Below are 19,402 nucleotides of genomic sequence, written 5' to 3' on the forward strand. Positions count from 1 at the left end.
AGGAATAATCTCTGTTATTTCTCACTAAAGTTAGCAACCACACAACATTCTTGCTAGATTCCAAGTGCTCAAAAGAAAGAGGAATACTTTCTTTGTCCTTTGTATTGTCTTAAAGAGATGAAACCAGAAACCGAAGACGGAAAACACTGGTAAAGGGTGAGAGCTCACGAATGCACCTGTAGGTAAGGTCGTGTCGAGGTCGGAGTGCGTCTTCCTCAGTGGGAGGTTCTGGTGGGGGGTGTCGGTGACGGGCTCCAGGGAGTGGGGCTGATGGGGGAAGGGGTCCCCAGGATAGGGGGAAGGGGACGGGGAGTGCTGGAGGAGGTCAACACCGTGGAACTTCACTCCTCCTCCGTCACCTGGAGGAGAGACAAGAAGCAGGGAGGTCAGCGGCAGGAAACTAATCTCACCTGACGCGGTAAATTCAATGAAACTGTAAATCCAATTACACCGTTGACATGGCGATTAAATATTCGATTACGACTCTAGAGAGATTGAGACGTGATGGGGGAAATTCGATTCCGTAAATGGCATCCGATTTGAAAAGCGTTTCTCTTTTAAGGTGGTTAAGGACAAACATGATTTAGTGCTTCTGTTGAACTCAGCATATTTACTCACTCAGGTTCAAATGTATTGTACTGACAGACAGGACAAAGTCAAACGTGATGGATTTGAATTTAAAGAACATGCAGCGATTTAACAGAAGTAACATCTTTAATAGAGAAACAAGCTTGTGAAAGTCTTATTTGTGCGATAATCTGAAGGAAATCTTGCTGCATATGCAATCACATCAATTCTTAAATAAAAATAAGCATGACTGATGACAAAAGTAGATTGTTTTTCTCCAAAATTTCATCTTAACTCCTCCAGTTCTGCTTTTTCTTTCTGCTTCTCATCGTCATCCACTGATATTAATTCCTGTATTGTAAATTCTCAATAATAAGCAAACACAAGTCTGTTGATAAAAAATAAACAAGTTTAATTTTAGCAGGATTATACAATTTCTCAGTTCAATCTCTCCTGCTCTGAGCTTTTCTTCGTTCAGCTTATTCAAGCAGCTGTCATTAAAATTTAACACCTCCTGCAGATTTTCACTATAAAAAAAGATTTTTCCCAATCTGACTGAAATCTGAAACATTGGCCAGGCTGTTTTCTCAAAATGCCAAAGAAAGATCAAATTGTAATATTTGTGTTTGCTCTAAAATGCAACAGGCAAAACATATTTATATGACAAAAAATGAATGCTGCATGATAGTTCTTTCAAAAAAGAGCTCATGTTATATATATATTTAATGGTTAAAAGCCATGACAGTTGTGACCGACAGTCACGCAACACAAAACCTGTGAAATTCGGCTGAACTGCAGGCAGTGTTTATGCAGAGCAGAGAGGTAAAAAACTCATACTTGAACAATAAAATAAATGGAGCATGACTCAGAAACATTATACAGCGGAGAAAGTTGATGGAAAATACATCCAGCATGGTGAAACATCTTTCTAGATGAGGAGAGTTGAAAGAAAAAATTTGGAGATGTTGTATAAAATATCTCTAGTATGTAGAGCCAGTACTGTTTATCTAGAGTTTGGGAGCACCTGAGAGACACTTTTTATGCATGTTGATTCCACCTTTTCAGTTTTTGGAAATTCCTCTTTGTTTTCCTTTCTTTTTGTAATTTATATTGTCATAACTTAACCACATCATAACGCGGCCACAAATGATCCGCTCAGTGTCCACACTTGAGGAAAATAAAATAGAGGTGGTTCCCAAATATACAGTAGGTTTTTGGTTTACAACGTCCTCAACCTACGACGTTTCGTGGCTACATTGCCAAATTTATTTATTAAGAACGCCTTGTTCCATCATTTCAATGTACGTTGATGTGACAGGGGCTAAAACCACCCAGGGCAGAGTGCTGGTGAGCCTCTCTGGGCTTACACTTCACCATTTCTGTATTTCTTGTCATGTAATTGCTGTTACTTGGAGGCAATGTCCTTAAAAGTTGCCTCAAGCTGGTTTAGGACTTGACAAGTGGCAAAAACATCCCTCAATGATACGAGTTCTTCTGAGCCGAACAAAACGAATGAAGATTAAACTGAACTAACAGCCTCAGTTTCATGTTTGTACCTTCATATAATCCTTCATGTTTATGTTTTACATCCTAATCCAGACAGACTTACAGCTGCTCACAAACCTACTTTCTGTTTTGGTGAATCCAGTGAGTCAGTGAAGGCAGCAGGTCCCTACTTTATTATCTCAATGACATGCAGTGCAGTTTCTGTCCCATCTGCATAACTCAGCCAGCCTCCTATTAAGCCATCAGCCTTGTTTTATGGCAACAGTCACATTGGATGCAGTCTGCCGTGAGAATTTATATCCGACAACAGAATCCTGCTGCTCAGTCTTTGGGGGAGTGGGAAGCGAAAAAAATCAATGAGTCAAAACAGCAAAATGAATAAAATGAAGCCGAATTGATGAAAAAAGTGCATCAAGCAGCCAAAACAAACCAAGTTAAAGGAACAATGCTGTCTTTAGCATGCAACTACTGACAGAATACAAATCTGCTGCTTTGTTTCCTTGTGAGGGAAGCAAATCCAAAAACAGTGAGTTTTGCAGACTTTAACAGATGGAAAAGATAAATAGCGTAAACAACACAAAATCTCCAAAAATGCAGACGTTCAGAATCTTCCATTATGTTTCTGCTTGTATGAATTTCATATTTAAACACTGAACAACAGAATTACAGATGTTTGAGCAATCTGAGCGACCAATGTCATTTTTACCTAAACAAAATTTTTAAAGAACATCAAGAATTTCAGAATAACGAAGCAGTTTCCACTACATTTACAGAACAAAGTCTGACTGGAAAAGTCACCAACATGAAGCAGCTTTCAGGAGAGAAATCTGATTATTCATCTGCAAATTTTACAGCATAAATGACCATATTCCAGCATGCAGTAAGGATCTGGTTGACTCTGAAATAGTAAGAAGACCGCTCAGAGAGCGCAGTATTCGGCTAAGGCTGCTCAAGTCGGCGCATCATTTCCGACAGATGAAATCTTTAAAAAAATAATGACATTGTGCTGAACACAGGCATGCGTTGTACATTTATACGTTATGTATGAATACCAATTCACAGGACCTAAATATGTTGCGGGCGGTGGGAATTGATGGGACTCAGAAACATCCCTACAATTTAATCAATTGTTCCTTATATCATCTCTGACCGATAGGTCCTGACAAGGCCGCAACGGTGGATTTGTAGTAGGATCACAATTATATGATCGTCAGCAGACAGCTGGTGGTGTTCACTTGTCATAGTTCTAATCAGTTGGTCCTTGTGTAATTTCTGATGTTTCCTGAAAATTTTATCCAAATTCGTTAGTCCATTTTTGAGTAATGTTGCTAACAGACAGACAAACAGACGGACAAACATACGCCGATCATCACAGAACTCTGACACGTTCCTTGGCGGAGTAATGAAACGCTGTAGCTCTTCTGCTCTGCAAATCACCAAAGTGGAGCATGGTGACACTCCAACAAAACGAATTTTGGAAATCAGAAATCTCATTTCCTGGCTACATAATCATTAAATCACTGATAAAATCAACCCTGGCTGATCCATTTGGTTTTATCTGTTCTATTGTATCTCTTTTTAGGGATATTTCCACCTCTCTGCTTCACTCATCGACTAACCAGGCTATATTTCCACCCGTCTTTCTGTCTCCTCCACTTTTGTCATTTATCTTGCATCTATTTTTCTAACAATCTGTCCACTTTAGCTCATTTCCTGAGTGCTGTCCAATGACTATTCCCTCCCGTACACGAATATATAAAAATCCAGCAGAGACTAAGCTGTGACTCAGCCATTGAGCGGAGCTAAATATGACTTCCTATCCGGCTGTCACGCATTCACCTACTTCCCGCTGGTCTGTCTGCCTCTCTAATTCTGATGTAATTCAGGCAAACAGACAATTCTGCATCCTCCAGTCCAACATTCGTACATGAGGGCAGCCGCAGTTATCGCCTGAGATCTCCACCAGCCTCACTGAGCCGATGTTCCCAGGTTGGGAGTCTTTGTGTTGCTCCTGCAGCCACAAAAAATATTACTTCAATGGTCCGACTTTACCACGATGAGTCATTTGTCATAATGTGTCTTCAACATGGTCAATGTGTCATTGGATCCCTGCTTACTTTGTGTGTTCAGACAGATTCAGACAGACATTTTACAGGTTTAACAACCATTACAACAGTAAAAACACTGATGTCACACACCTTAACAGGCTTTATTTGAATTCATATCTGTATTATTATGCTGCCAAAGAACGCGGTGGAGTTATGTGACAGTGTACATTTGTCCGTCTGTTTGTCTGTCTGTTTGTTCCACAATATTACTCAAAAATGGACAAACAGATTTGGATAACATTTTCAGGGAAGGTCAGAAATGATAGGACAATATGATTAGATTTTGGCAGTGATGCGACTTATAGTCTGGATCCATGGATTTTTTAAACATTTCTGTATAACTGCGAGATAGCGTCATGGCGTCACTATAACTATGACAACAAGTGATCGTACGTCAGCTGCCTGTTGACGATCACGATTGTGATCCTACTACAAATCGATCGCTGTGGATTTATCAGGACTCATCCATCGGAAATGATACAAGGAACAATTAACTAAATTGTGGGGGTGTTTCCGAGTCCCATCAATTCCCACTGCCTGCTACATATTTAGGTCACACGATCTGGCATTACGTACACATGCATAACATACGCCTGTGCTCAGTGCAAGGCCATTTTGTTTGTGGGTGCTTCTATGTTTAATGACCACATTCTACATTGTTGTGATTTCTGGCACAAATTTTTTCCAGATTTCATCCATCTGAAATGATACAGTGACTGACCAGTCTTGGCAGAGTACTGTGCTCTCTGAGTGCTTTTCTTGTCAGGGATATATTGTGGCAAGTGCAATATGCACTATAGAAGTCAAAAACCCTTTTTTTCTAATGAACCAACAACAAATTTGCACTAGTTATACAATGACTATCGAAACTTTTGTGTATCAGTAGGTCTGCATGTCAATTTCAGCCAGAATTAACTTCTGGACATCCCTCCTCTTCAGAAACTTTCTCCTAGATGGCACTGAATCTACAAATTGACACTTCACAGCTGCTGACAAAAGATGAATTACGCTGAAGACTGAGCAATGTAGTCTAAAGCACCACTCAAAAGACGACTAAAGAGCCTTAAGTTGTATGCCAACATGCATATCAAAAAGTTCTGCGACTGTATGAGTCAGAAGACCACATGCTAACAGCAGCAGGACCTGTATTGCATGTTTTTATGACCACCAATAGAAGTCAGATTCATTTAATGGACCACAAACTGGAGCAGAGAAGATTTTGCATTATGTCTCAATCAGAAGAATTATCACTGGAAGGTCTGTGGCTACCACTAACAGAAGAAACAACAATTTTCACAGTGGACAAGCCCACAGTTTCCAAAACCTGCGAAGGTACTTCAGCCCTGGAGCCCGTAAGGATTGTTGTTTTTCTCAGTACTCATGTGGTTGTACACCGTGAATTCATCCCCTAGGGCTGGACTGTTAAGGCATAGTTCTACTGATGGTGAACGTTCAATGCAAACGGCTTAAAATCACTACAAGATACTTGCAAGATTTGACTTCCTGCAACCATTTTCTCTTTCTCAAAATAAAATTCAAGTTGAAGGATGAATGTTTTGACAGAGTTTAGGAGTTTCAGCACCCATCACAGGGTGCTCAGCATATTTAAATCCTGGACTTTCAGGGAGTGTTGGGTACATGGAGACTACTTTGATGGGAACAGCTGCCAAATTTACCTTGGGTAGGATTTGTAACTTTAAAGGCAATAGGTCTGAAAACTTTTTCACACTACATATGTAAGTTGAGGTCCTTAAGTTCATAACTTTTTTTATCAGATGTAGGAAGAACACCATCCCCGTAATTCTGTCTTCACAGAGAAAATGTCAAAAACGCTGATAAGGCAAAGGAAAACCAAAGATTTACAACCATAAAAATGTCAAACTCAAGTTCTTCAGAAATGAAAAGTCTTGTAAAATCAAAGTCAGGAGCCTGTTGAAGTGTCCTTGAGTGAAATAATTCATCTCTTTCAGCTCCTGGGTTGTTGTTCTGCTGCTGATTGTCCTGACAACTGAAGATTTTCTTTCCGTTTTCACTGTTTCGTTGAAGAGAAAAAGGACATTCTGGTGTTACGTTCTGCATTTAACAACTACAGAGGTTACAAAGATTCTGGAGTTTTCCACTTTAGTGCCAGCAGGTCTCATCAACACCCACTGATGAATGAACTTGAGCTTTTTTTTAGTTTCTGATCCAATTAGAGATCTAGATTGTGGCCTAGTAATGGATTAATTTGCCACAAAGGGGACAAAGCAGAGCCAAAAGGATTTGCTGCACTTCTGAGAAGTTCCAGCTCCCGTCAGGCTCCTGGTGGACGGAGCTCCAGGTAAGCTGAGAGGATCAGCGCTGCAGCTGCATCAACACTGATCTGTCTCTCTGCTGAAATCCACATTCATACCAGCCCCGACTCTCTGCACAGTACATTCAGAACTGCATGCAAAAAAGACTTTTTAACATTCTCACATACTTTTTTTTGGTCTTTATTGGAAATTTTAGGTTGAATAATAGCGGCAAAAACTGATACTGAAGTATATTAGTAGGGTCCGAGGACCTAGGGTGCAAAGACTCTGTTAAAACCCATGGGGGGTTTATTATTGTACTTTCATCGTTGGACGAAATGAACTCATTTTTGAGGACCTAAAAATACTCAAAAATACGTGAAAATCTGCACACACATCATGACTGGCGAAAAATATCATATTTTAGAGGAATAGCACACGTGCGTGTCAAAATGGCTCAACAGGGCCCCCTGGGAAGTTTCAAACATATGTTACAACCAGTATGTGTGACCTAGACTTATGAAATTTGGCACACATAGGTAACTTGATGAGATGCACAATACTGTAATTGACACTCATGCCCAAAACACAAGAAGAAGTCGGCCCTTTTGAATTATGTGTCATACCTTGGACGATTCTGGGTCATTTTTTGACATTTTCAAAAGGTATGAACTCAAACAAGGAAACAGCGAGAGAGCTTAAATGTGAGCAAAATCTACATCAGTCAGGGGTGATCGAAATTTATCAAATTGCTCAGCAAAACTCTGACGGTGCAGAAATGGCATCTGGTGGAATTTTGATGTTTTGCCATGAGACAGGAAGTGCTGTCTAACTAGCCAATACTTGCTTCAATCTGCCTTGAACTTTACTGAGTCTGACCTTCATCAGATACAAAGGCCAAAGTACACTCTCAGTAGCAGCGCCACCTGGTGGACACGATTGGATTCGCTGAACAGCAAGGATGTGAGGACTCGACCAATGCTGTCTGCAGCTTTAATTTGTGTATCAATCCATATTGTGATATGAACAAATGCAGGAGATTTTTCATGGATAGCTTCAAGAACTATTTTGACAGAATCAGAATCATTCTCAGATAATTACGGTGATTTTGTCAGCGGAGTTCATCAGCATAGAAAATGAACAACAGCTTTAAAAAGTTGAATTCTTTTTTTGTGCTTCAGATAACAAAAAGATATGACTTTGTATTGTCCACATAGAGCTTTGTGGAGTTCAGTTAAAAGGTCAACCAAATTGGATGTGTTGGCTCAAGTAGTTTTCAGTCAAAATCATCTTTCCTATGGCTAAAATACATACATGATTAATTATAGTTTTGAAAAAATATGATTATTTATCATAATTATTCATTGATTTTTAGAGACTTTTTAAAAAAAAATGTGCTTTTAAAACATGTAAACAAATAAAGCACTGCTGGTACTTCAGTGCTGTTCTACATTAATGCTAATGTACAAATCACCACCAAAATTCCAGATCCAAGGTCTGATTCAGAGCATCTCTTGAGAAGAAATGCACATCTATTGATAGAATTCAGCTCAGTCTAATATGATTTGAAAAAGGCAAAATAAGTTGTCCTAATGTCAGATTTAAAAAGGTAGAAATCCATTGATTTTAGTCACATTGGTTGTTTTTCGATTAGCATTTTAAACCTAAATACTACAGCTGATCAAGTTATTTTTCAGCGTTTCTTTCTGTAATTTTTTTCCTTCTGTCTCAACAAGCTGCACTACTGCCAGTTCATAGGTTGATTTTTAGATATTTTATTTATATTATATTTTGATTCTTTTTTAAATGTAAAGCGCAAATACAAAGGTGTGAGAGAAAGGTCTCTTTGGTTCCTCTGCAAGTCCTCGATATATTGAGAAACTGACAATAAAAATCTTTCATTCTTCTATCTATTCTATTTAGTGAGAGGCTTTTCTTGTAGATTAAAGGTGGAAAATAAAGAAATGTGTGAATGTTTTTTGGTGTGAAGCTTGTGACGATTGTGCACATGACGATGCTAAAATCAGACATTTTGCAGCACTGGTATACCTGACGTCATGCTGGCATCATTATTTTACTATTTTTGCATAGTTAATGACAAAATTCACAATGATTCAGAGCCGATAATTTATTTTATGAGGTCTAATGGATGCTTTGAACAGATGAATGTCATCTGTCTCATTGTCATTTAGTCTGTTGTTAGCAAGAAATGAGCAAACTGTTCATGTGCTTCAGTTTACAGCCAAGGAAGCTGTTAGGAGACACAATTTCCTCACTTCCAGCCACTTAGGATTCTGAGGGCTTGTCGATAAGTAATGCCACGGCTGTGAGGTTCAAAATAAACGGATGAAATTGACGAAGAAGAAATAAGTACCTGTCTGTCTGTCTGTCTGTCTGTCTGTCTGTCTGTCTGTCTGTGTGCCTACAGTCTGTCTCTCTGCTCTACATTCACATCTTTCACTGGCTAAAAGCGCTTCAGTCATTCATGAAAATCGCCGGAGCGAGATGTGCAGGATCGGAGAGACCGGGGAGGGAAAAGTAGGAGAAGGAAGCTGTGACAAAATGTTCTCTCGCCATCCTCCATTCATCATTCATTCACCGTGTTTCCCTCAATCACTCATTCACTTCCTGTCTTGTTCTTTGCTGCTGCTGCCGTAATTTTTTTTGTCTTTTTTTTTCCCTTATGGAGTGTAAGAGGAGGAGGAGGAGAGAGGAAGAGTGGCGAGTTACCATGGCAACAGGAAGCTGGCTGCAAGCTACCTGTTCACTGGTTTACAGAGAGAGAAAGAGAGATGAGAGACCCGGTGTCACAGTAACAAGTTGAATAAGTACTTTTAAAAAATCCTATTTTTCTACGTTAACTAGAACATGTGCTACATCCTATGTACAATCTGTGCATTATTAATACTTAATTAATACTCTCAGTGTTTCTATACTTGAAAGAATCCGTGCAACACCCCTGATATGTGCAGTACTGTTATTTCTACAGCTCGTGCTTATGCATATTTTATTTTTGTGCCAAATTTCTTTGGTGTTTGCACTATCTTTGCTGCTATAACACTGCAAATTTCCTCACTTTAAGCTTACCTTATCAAGCTCCATTTGTGTCTAAAAATGATTAAAAACACGTAACTGAGCTATACCTTTGCATCTTTGTCATTAATTACAATTAACAAAGGCAATATACACCACCCTTCCGCTAGAAAAACCCACTGTAACATCAAACGTGTATTCCTCCGCAGCTAAAAATAGCCCCAAACAAATATGACATTTATTCCTTTTTTGGGGAATGTTTGCTGAAATCGATTTCTGTAAGGAAAAAATACTTCTGTGATGTTTTAAGTCCTTCCTCTTTAGTATTACCAATTAATGAATGCATCTCTCAGTGTTTCTATACTTGAAAGAATCTGTGCAACACCCCTGATATGCACAGCACTGTTTTTTTTAAAAAGCCAGTGCTTATGCGTGTTTTGGTTTATTTTTGTTTTTTGTGCTACATTCGTTAAATGTTTGCCCCATTTTTGCTGCCGAAACACTGCAAATTTCTCCACATTAGGCTTATCTTATCTTATAATGCTCCATTTCTGTCTTAAAACGATTAAAAATACATAACTGAGCAACACCTTTGTCATTAATTACAATAAACAAGGGCAATACGCACCATCCTGCTGCTGGAAAAACCCACTGTAACACCAAATGTGTGTCCCTCCGCAGCTAAAAATAGCCCCAAACAAATATGATATTTATTCCTTTTTGGGTAACATAAGCTGAAATTGACTTCTGTAAATGAAAAAACACATTTGTGATCTATCTGCCTCTTCAATATTACAACTAAATGAATGCATTTAAAGGACGAAGATTTGTTGACGACAAGAAAAACAGAAGAAAGTGAAAACCCGCGAAGTATGACGTCGCAGTCGTGCATCACAATACCTGACCTTCTCCTCCTCTACGCAGTGGGTGAGGAGGGTGAGACGAGGGGAGGCAGAGAAAGAGAAGATATTTAACTATAGATGGATATGAGCGAGAAGGAGGGGAGAGGCACCCAGTGACGAAGCAGTTGCTATGCCAAAAACCAGGAGGACCGCACACACATGCAAACACACACACACGCAAAGTCACACACAAAGTAAACAAGGAGGAGGCTCGGTTGAGTCGAGTGGAAGCAGGAGTGTCAGAACGATGTTGCTGAGGGTGACCACAGCATACTAACAGCTCTGACAGCACACACGCACACACACACACACACACACACACACACACACACACACACACACGATGCACACAAGCAAAGCTGACTGCCAGAGATGGGCGAGGGCGATGGCGAATGTGATCATGAGAAGAAAATGTTCTCGACGTCAAATCTAGATTCTGCAGCATTTTCACCCTGAAAGCTCTTGTCAGACGGGAATGTGTCTGTGTGTGTGTGTGTGTGTGTGTGTGTGTGTGTGTGTGTGTGTGTGTGTGTATGTGCATGTCGACACCAACCAGTCTAACCTGTGAGTTATGACTTCTGGCATGAAAACACAACGTGAGGAAACAGAACACCGAAGATTTCCTGCTGTTCTGAAGAAACTGTGCATCTGTTCTCGTCTTAAATCCTTCTTAAAAATTCCTGCATGACTAAAGCAGAAAATAACAAGAGGAAATTAACCATCTTGTCCAGTTTCACCCGGTCAGCTTATGCTACTGATCTTCTGAGTACCATATGCCAATTTTTACTCTCCTCTCCTATAATAAAGAATGGAAAATTAATGCAATAAAGGTAAGTATGTGACAGTCGAGTTTCTAACATCGCTAAGTAGCACCTTTATATGATGCAATTGCATTCAGGAAGTTAGCAGGTGGTTCTCATGCTGAGTAACTTACATTGAAGTACCTGTATAATCCTCAAATCATCAAAAGTGCATCAACTAGCAGCAACCTGTTGGATCGTCATACACATATCTGCAGATTTTAACCTTTTTCTGCTGTAACTAAAGCTTCAGGTTTACCTAAATTGATTATTTTACCAACATACAACCATGACACTGTATATAAATTATGAGAATCACTCACTCAGACCTCAAGGACACAACTCAAGCTTACACAGTAGTGGCTTGCAAATCTAAAAGGTAGCCTCGTCCTAAAACATACCCTGCTTTGTTGTTGATTTTCCTGTAAATGGCACCACAATTTACTAAATTAACACCATGCTGTATTGAAGGTGGCTTAAAATTAGGAAGTGAGGCCACAAACTGATTAGGAAAATGCTTACTAAATTAATAAATCAAATGAGAAGTCAGACTATTTTTTCCTTTCTGGCAAAGTACATGAGCCGCCCCCTGCTGGCTGTTAGACAAAATGCAGGTTTAAAGCACTTTTTCAGGCCACATCTATCTTTTAAATAAAGCCTGTAATCTTTATTCAAACATGCTTGTTTTAACTGAATAAACTTAATCGTTAGCTAGCTGATTAGCAACAACGAGCTAGCAAAACTGTCATGCTAGTGGTGTGAGTTGGACAGTTTAGTTCTTTTAATGCTAATCAGTCAGGTGTTGCGGAAACATAACCTGTGTTCATATATACTTAATATGCATGTGGAAATAGATAATTTGCATAATAAATAAGGAAAATGCATGAGAAAGTTTTATGTGAAATGGTGGGGAGGCACAGTTTTGCTGCTTAACAAGTGAAATCTCCCAGAAAAGTTGGTAATTGATGATGTTACTTTTGTGAGCTCCGTACGTGGTAATGAGACGAGCAGAACAGAGGATTGCGGGACAGTTTATATGAAGAAAACCCACACAGGAGCCGTGAGGAAGAAAGTCAGATGGTGACTCATGTGAAATGAGATTTGGTGACGCACAGTAGGAACTGTATTTATAAAAATACACAATTTCTACATCTCAGCTGCTCTGGAGACCAACTCGGTTTGTTGCAATCTCTGTGCAGCTTGCAGGAAACCTACAAGAGGTAGTCGACACATGAGTCAGAAAATACTATTTATGTGGCTAAATATTGCTCTGTGGGTCGTGGAAAATTTGTTGCCATGATTCAGTGAAACAATGAGTCGCACAAATGTCATATTTTGGGGTAATTAGTGTGAATCCATTGCAGTTTACCAAAAAAAAGTGAAAAGTTTTTGCTCATTTGTTAATTGCATCACTATATTACTGGGATTCTCTGCTTTGTGCACTTTATTTTCATTATAGCAATTATCATTTTGCACCACTGTGTTCATATGTGTAAAATATCTGTATGTACTTTAAAACAACAAAAACTAGACAAAAAATGGCAAAAGCGAGACACAAACTGACAAAAAATGGGACAAATAAAATTAAAAGAGACAAACAACACAAAATAAAAAGAGAGAAGAAATTAAATAAAAAAGTTACAAAGCAACAATAATGAGACAAAAAAATGAGACAACACAAGCGAGACAAAAAGGAAACACAAAATGACAAAATCGAGGAACAAAACAACGAATTAAGCAAAACATAAAATGACAAAAATAAAACAAAACGACAAAAATGAGAAACAAAACAACAAAAACATGAGACTAATAGCAAAGGTCAGTCAAAAAAAGTTAAAAAAAAACCCCAACAAAACAAGACAAAATAATACAAAAAATGAGGCACAAAATGACAAAAGCAAGAAACAAAATGACAAAAAATGAGACAAACGACACAAAACAAAACAAAAAGAGACAAACTAAACAAAAAAAGAGACAAATGACACAAAAACAAAAAAGAGACAAGAAATTACACAAAAAAGTTAGAAAGCAACAATTACGAGACAAAAAGGACACAAAATAACAAAAGCGAGAAACAAAATGACAAAAAATTAGCAAGGGACACTAAACAAGAGACAAAAAGTTACGAAGTGACAAAAACTAGACTAAAAACTACATGACACAAATGAAACAAAAAATGACAAACGTGAGAAAAATTGATACACAAAACGCTGAATAAAGAAAAACACAAAATGACAAAAGATTATTAGTCAGAAAATACTACTCATATGGTTAAATATTGCTCTGTGGGTCGTGATAACTTTGTTGTTGTGATTCAGTGAAAGAATGAGTCACAAGCATCATATTTTGGAGCAACAGGCGTAAATCTCCAAAAAAAAGTGAAAAGTTTTTGCTAATTTGTTAATTGCATCACTATATACCCTACTTCGTGTCACTCGCCCTCCAATATTAGCTTAACAATGCAGCAGGCTGCCAAAAAAAGGCTTTAGGTCTGATATTTCTTGAGATTTTTCAGATTGAACCAAAGTTTTCCTGCAAAACATCAACAGTTTACAGCAATTGAAGAAAATGCTTTAGACGTACCTGCAAAATTCACATAAAAGTTGACATTTTTAAGCATTTATGAGGTGATTTCTGCCTAAATCAAAGTGACATTTGTGAATTCAAGGAAACATTTGATTTATTTATCTGCAGTAATGAACTGATTGATTGTTTCAAGCTTCTAAAAGGCACCAGTGTTTTTTTTCTACCACTTAACCAAGTCAGATAATACTGACGTGTCCTCTGTGGAGACAAACATTCAGATCTACTGGCGTGTCGCTTCCCTTCAGTCTAATTTCCCACGACTCTCACTTTTGCAGCTGTCACAGAGAAAACAACTCCCCCGAGAACAACATAGAAGTCACTGAAGGAAAATGTTTTCAGCAGCAGCAGATTTCTTTCCTAAACGTCACCAGTGTTTTCCTTCTTCTGCACAAGTTATTTGGAGATAAAATCGAGTGAGTTCCGAAGACACAATGGAAGCTGTCTAACAGCTGCCATTTGCTGATTAATTTCCAGTAGGAGCTCATCTCAAGGGCTAATCTATTTAATTTCGGATTAGTTTTCAGTGAAATTTTATACTGAGGCCATAAATTCTAATAAACACACAGAAATGCTTGAAGGGAAGCGGTTGCGCTGACAGCTCGCCGTAATTAACCTCAACACAACCCCTCCACTCGCCAAACAGGTGACCTTTTAAAAGATTATTGGTTCTTCTGCTGACATGATCTGTGTTGACTGCTTCTATGATGAACTGACTAATAGTTTTGCTTAGAAAATATCAGAAAATGGCCAAAAAACTACCTAGCTCCTAAAGATCCAAGGTTTTAGATATCTGTTGTTTGAGAGGCTGGAATCAGGGTGTGTTTGACAGTTGTCCTTGTTTATATGCAGCCCCTTACATGCATAAATCAGGCAAAAAAAGACAAAAAAACAACAACAGACAAGACAAAATAGTACAATAATATAGTACAATAACAGTACAGCAATAGTACAATAAAAATATGACACAAAGTGACAAAAACGAGAAACAAAATGATAAAAATATGAGATAAATGACATAAAACAAAACAAAAAAAGTGTCAAAAAATTGGACAAATGAGAAAAATAAAACAAAAAAATACAAAACGACAAAAAACAGAAACAAAATGATAAAAATAAGAGATAAATGACATGAAACAAAACAAAAAGTAACAAATAATTGGACAAATGACACAAATTAGACAAAAAATGACAAAAACAACAAAAACGCCAAAAGTTCAAAAGTGACAAAAATGAGACAAAAAATAATAAAACGCGAGACAAAAAGTGACAAAAGTGAGAAACACAAAAAGAAAAAAGCCCAGAAAAAAAACATAAAATGACAAAAGTGAGAAACGAACTGACAAAAAATGAGACAAATGACATGAAACAAAACAAAAAAACCCCCCATAAATTCAACAAAAAAGCAAGAAAGTGACAAAAACAAGACAAAAAATGACAAAAATGAGAAACAACACAACAAAAAATAGACAACACAAGTGAGGCAAAACCCCACAAAATGACAAAAACAAGAAACAAAGTGACAAAAAAACGAGACAAATGACATCAAACAAAACAAAAAGAGACAAAAAAGTACAAAATGACAAAGATGACACAAAAATTACAAAAAGTGAGAAACAAAACAACAACAATATAGAAAAACAACACAAGCGAGACAAAAAACCCACAAAATGACAAAAACGAGAAACAAAATGACAGAAACACGTGGCAAATGTCCAGAGGTTTTAGATATTTGTCGTTTGAGAGGCTGAAATCTTGGGTTATTTTCCTCTCAGTCCACTCAACCAACCATTTTCCTCTACTTTAAACCCAGTTTGGTTGCCAGTCATCTGTGTTTGCATCCAGCCGTTTAAATACAGCAAACTGCTTCACTTTGATGTATCAGGATCACTCAGGAACTGAAACATTCATGAGAAGCTCTGCACCAGTCCAAACACTTCTAAGGCAAGACTTTGGAAGTATTACACTATCTGGACTGATTTTGTCCCTGCAGGACCGGTATAACTTTATCACCAGTTGAACTTTTTACACATCTGTGCAATTGCATTTGCCACCTAAATCTAATGTACAAAAGCATTTGCACCTATTTCTTTTGATGAGCTCCAAATGTTGCAGGTTAGGTTCGGGTGTATTGTGGTACCTGTAATGTCCAGGGGTATGAACTGAGCCGGTGTGCGTCTTCCCAGGTGCCAGCGGGGTTTTTCTGCGACCGGCGGTCCGGTGGTGGCAGACGTGGCGGTGCTGCTGCTGCTGTTGTTGCTGCTCCAGCCCAGCGGGGGGCGATCTGAGCTGCAGGGGGATGGGGACGGGGAGGGAGACGGGTCGGTCACGGACCTCAGGCCGAACACCGAGGAGGTGGTTTCATCATCGTAGAGCTGCTTGGATGCCGGCTGAAGGCAGAAAAGATAGATAAGTTGTGTTAGACGTGAGTGAAAGACTGTGATTTACAAAATGTTACAAAAATGACACAAAAAATGACAAAATCGAGAAACAAAACAACAAGAAATGTGACAAATGACACAAGTGAGACAAAAAGGAAACACAAAATGACAAAAATGATACACAAAAAACCAATAAAGCAAAACACAAAATGACAAAAATAGGACAATAAACACAAAATGACAAAAACGAGAAACAAAACAACAAAAACATGAGACAGACGGCAAAAATCTGACAAAAAAACAACAAAAACAAGACAAAATATTACAAAAATGAGACACAAAATGACAAAAGTGAGAAACAAAAACACGGAAATGAGACGCAATGACAAAAATGAGACAAATGACATGAAACAAAACAAAAAAGATACAAAAAATTTGCAAAGTTACAAAGCAACATAAATGACACAAGAAATTACATAAATGACACAAATGAGACATAGAAATTACAAAAATGAGTAAGAAAATGACAAAAACATGACACCAACAGCAAAAGTCAGACAAAAAAGTTACAAAAAACAGGAACAAAAACAGGAAAAAATACAATAAAAATGAGATACAAAATGACAAAAGCAAGAAACACAAAGCCAAGAAATTAAACAAATGAAATGAAACAAAACCAAGAAGAGAATTGGACAAAAAAGTGACAGTGACAAAAACGAGATGAAAAATGACACAAGGGAGAAACAAAATGACAAAGAAAGAAAAAACAACACAAATGAGAAACCCCCCAACAAAAACAATACACACAACAACAAAAACATTAGACAAATGCCAAAATTCAGGCAAAAATAAGACAAAAAAAACAAGACAAAATGTTACAAGAATAAGACACAAAATGACAAAAACAGACACAAAATGACAAAACTGAGGAAAAAAATGTCAAAAATGAGACACAATGACAAAAACGTGAGGCAACAGACAAAGTGAGAATACTAATTCAAATTGGCTACCAATTTTCAAAAGTCTTTCTGAATGGTTTCTTAAAACTTTAAAAAATATAAATTCATAATTTATTTGGCTCATTTTTGTGATTAATGACAAAAGGACATGTTGCAGCATTTCAGTCGTCTTCTTGCAGCCCGACCTTCAGCGGTTTGAATGTAACTTCCTCTCAACAACATCTCAGTCATCTCTGCTTTTGTTACATCTTCTACTTTGCATTCAATGGTTTTTTAAAGCTCTTGTTTTCATTTTATGGCTCAGCTATGTGGAAAGACATCTATAAATCAAAATTTTTTTTCTTTAAATTGCAGTTAGTGGCTCAAACAGACAAAAAAAACATAAACTCTTAAATTCAATTGAAGCGGAAAATCGATATGAACAAAAAAAATCCTGGAGGAGGCGAGACGGCCGGCGGAGGTCATCTAGTCATCTACCTCCAAAGGGAGGAAAATGTTTTGTCGTCTTATAGCGGCTTCAGAGCCGATAAGAGGAAGGATCAATAAGGCAGATAAGGAGTCAGGAGGGTAAGAAACAGAGATTAAAAACATAAACAGCACAGCTCTCGTTTTCACTTGTCCTGGAGTTAAAAACACACAAACACAGGAAAGAGAACGGGGAGTTGTTTTTGCATTTTTAAAGGAGAATAAAGCAGCAGAAGAAGAGAAAGTAAAACAGGAAACATGAGATATGATCTGATTAGCCGGCAGGGACACAAGCTACTGCTCAACTACAAGGTGTAATCTCAGCTACACCCACTGACCACTTTATCAGGTACACCTTGCTTGTAGAAGGTTGGACCCTGTTCAGAACTGCCTTATTTATTGGTGGCATACTTTCAGCAAAGTGCTGGAAACATTCCTCAGAGATTTTGCCCCATGTTGACATAATGATGATGACGATGATGACGTGTTGGCTGTACATCCATGGTGCCAGTCTCCCGTTCCACCACATCCCAAAGGTTCTACTGGATTTAAATCTGGTGAGTGTGAAGGCCGTTGAAGTACAGTGAACTTATTGTCATGTTCAAGAAACCAGTCTGAGATGATCTGAGCTTTGTGACATGGTGCATTATCCTGCTGGAAGTAGCCATCAGAAGATGGTCCACTATGGTCATAAAGGGATGGACATGGTCAGCAACAATACTCAGGTAGGCTGTGGAGTTTAAATCATGATCAGTTGGTACTAAGGGGCCCAAAAAATCTCTGAGGTGTGCCAAGAAAATATCCCCACACCATTACACCACCCCCCGACGAATCCCCACCTATCACTGTGGAGGGGTTTGAGTGTCCCTGTGATCCTGGGAGCTATGCTGTCCAGGGCAACAGCCCCTGGTAGCGTCTCCCAAGGCAAAGTGGTCCTGGGTGAAGGACCAGAAAAAGAGCGATTAAGAACACCCCGACGACAGCAAAATAAAGAAAAGCCTCCATCTCACCCGGATCAGGGAAACTGGGGCCTCTTTGTGGAGCTGGGTCTAGGAGGAGAGCTCACCAGAGTGCACCTGGTGGCTAAGCCTTGGGGCCCCGTGGGTGCCGGAGAGGCTTCCTTCGGAGGTTTTCCAGACACGTCCACCTGGGAGGAGACCTCAGGTATCTCTTCTGGCCTGGGAACGCCTCGGGATTCCCAAGGAAGAGCTGGAAAGTGTTGCTGGGGAGAGGGACCTCTGGAATGACCTGTTTAGTCTGCTGCCTCCACGACCCGGCCCCGGACAAGCGGAAGAAAATGTGTGGATGGATGTACCAATACACCACCAGCAGCAGCCTGAACAGTTGATACAGGGCCGGATGAATCCAGGCTTTCATGTTGTTTATGCCAAATCCTGACCATCTGCATGTCGTAGCTGAAATGGAGACTCATCAGACCAGGCAACATTTTTTCCAATCTTCTGTTGTCCAGTTTTGGTGAGCCTGTTTCAACGGTAGCCTCAGTTTCCTGTACTTAGCTGACAGGAAAGGCACCTGGTGTGGTCTTTTGCCGCTGTAGCCCATCTTCTTCAAGGCTGTGCATTCAGAGATAGTATTCTGCATTCCTTGGTTGTAACCTGTGGTTATTTGATTTATTGTTGTCATTTTATCATCTCCAACCAGTCTGCCCGTTCTCCTCTGACCTCTCACATCAACAGGCTCACTGGATATTTTCTTTTTTCTGACCATTCTCTACAAACCCAAGAGATGGTTGTGTGTGAAAATGCCAGTAAATCAACTGTTTCTGAAATACTCAGACCAACAACCATCAAAGTCCCTTAAATCC

The 19,402-nt window shown here is 38.8% G+C and overlaps 1 protein-coding gene across 3 annotated transcripts in view; it reads right to left on the minus strand.

Moving 5' to 3' along the window:
- Positions 1–19,402, minus strand: part of nhsl2 (NHS-like 2) — a 222,671-nt gene that overhangs the window by 16,606 nt on the left and 186,663 nt on the right. For all 3 annotated transcript variants that reach the window (XM_022200981.2, XM_051944089.1, XM_051944090.1), the window contains exons 4-5: positions 15,913–16,162; positions 177–359 (exon numbers count right to left, since the gene is read on the minus strand). In XM_022200981.2, the coding sequence (XP_022056673.1) occupies positions 177–359; positions 15,913–16,162 (433 nt within the window). The remainder of the gene's footprint in view (positions 1–176; positions 360–15,912; positions 16,163–19,402) is intronic.

This window comes from Acanthochromis polyacanthus, chromosome 23 (assembly GCF_021347895.1).
Source record: "Acanthochromis polyacanthus isolate Apoly-LR-REF ecotype Palm Island chromosome 23, KAUST_Apoly_ChrSc, whole genome shotgun sequence".
Classification (NCBI taxonomy): domain Eukaryota; kingdom Metazoa; phylum Chordata; class Actinopteri; family Pomacentridae; genus Acanthochromis; species Acanthochromis polyacanthus.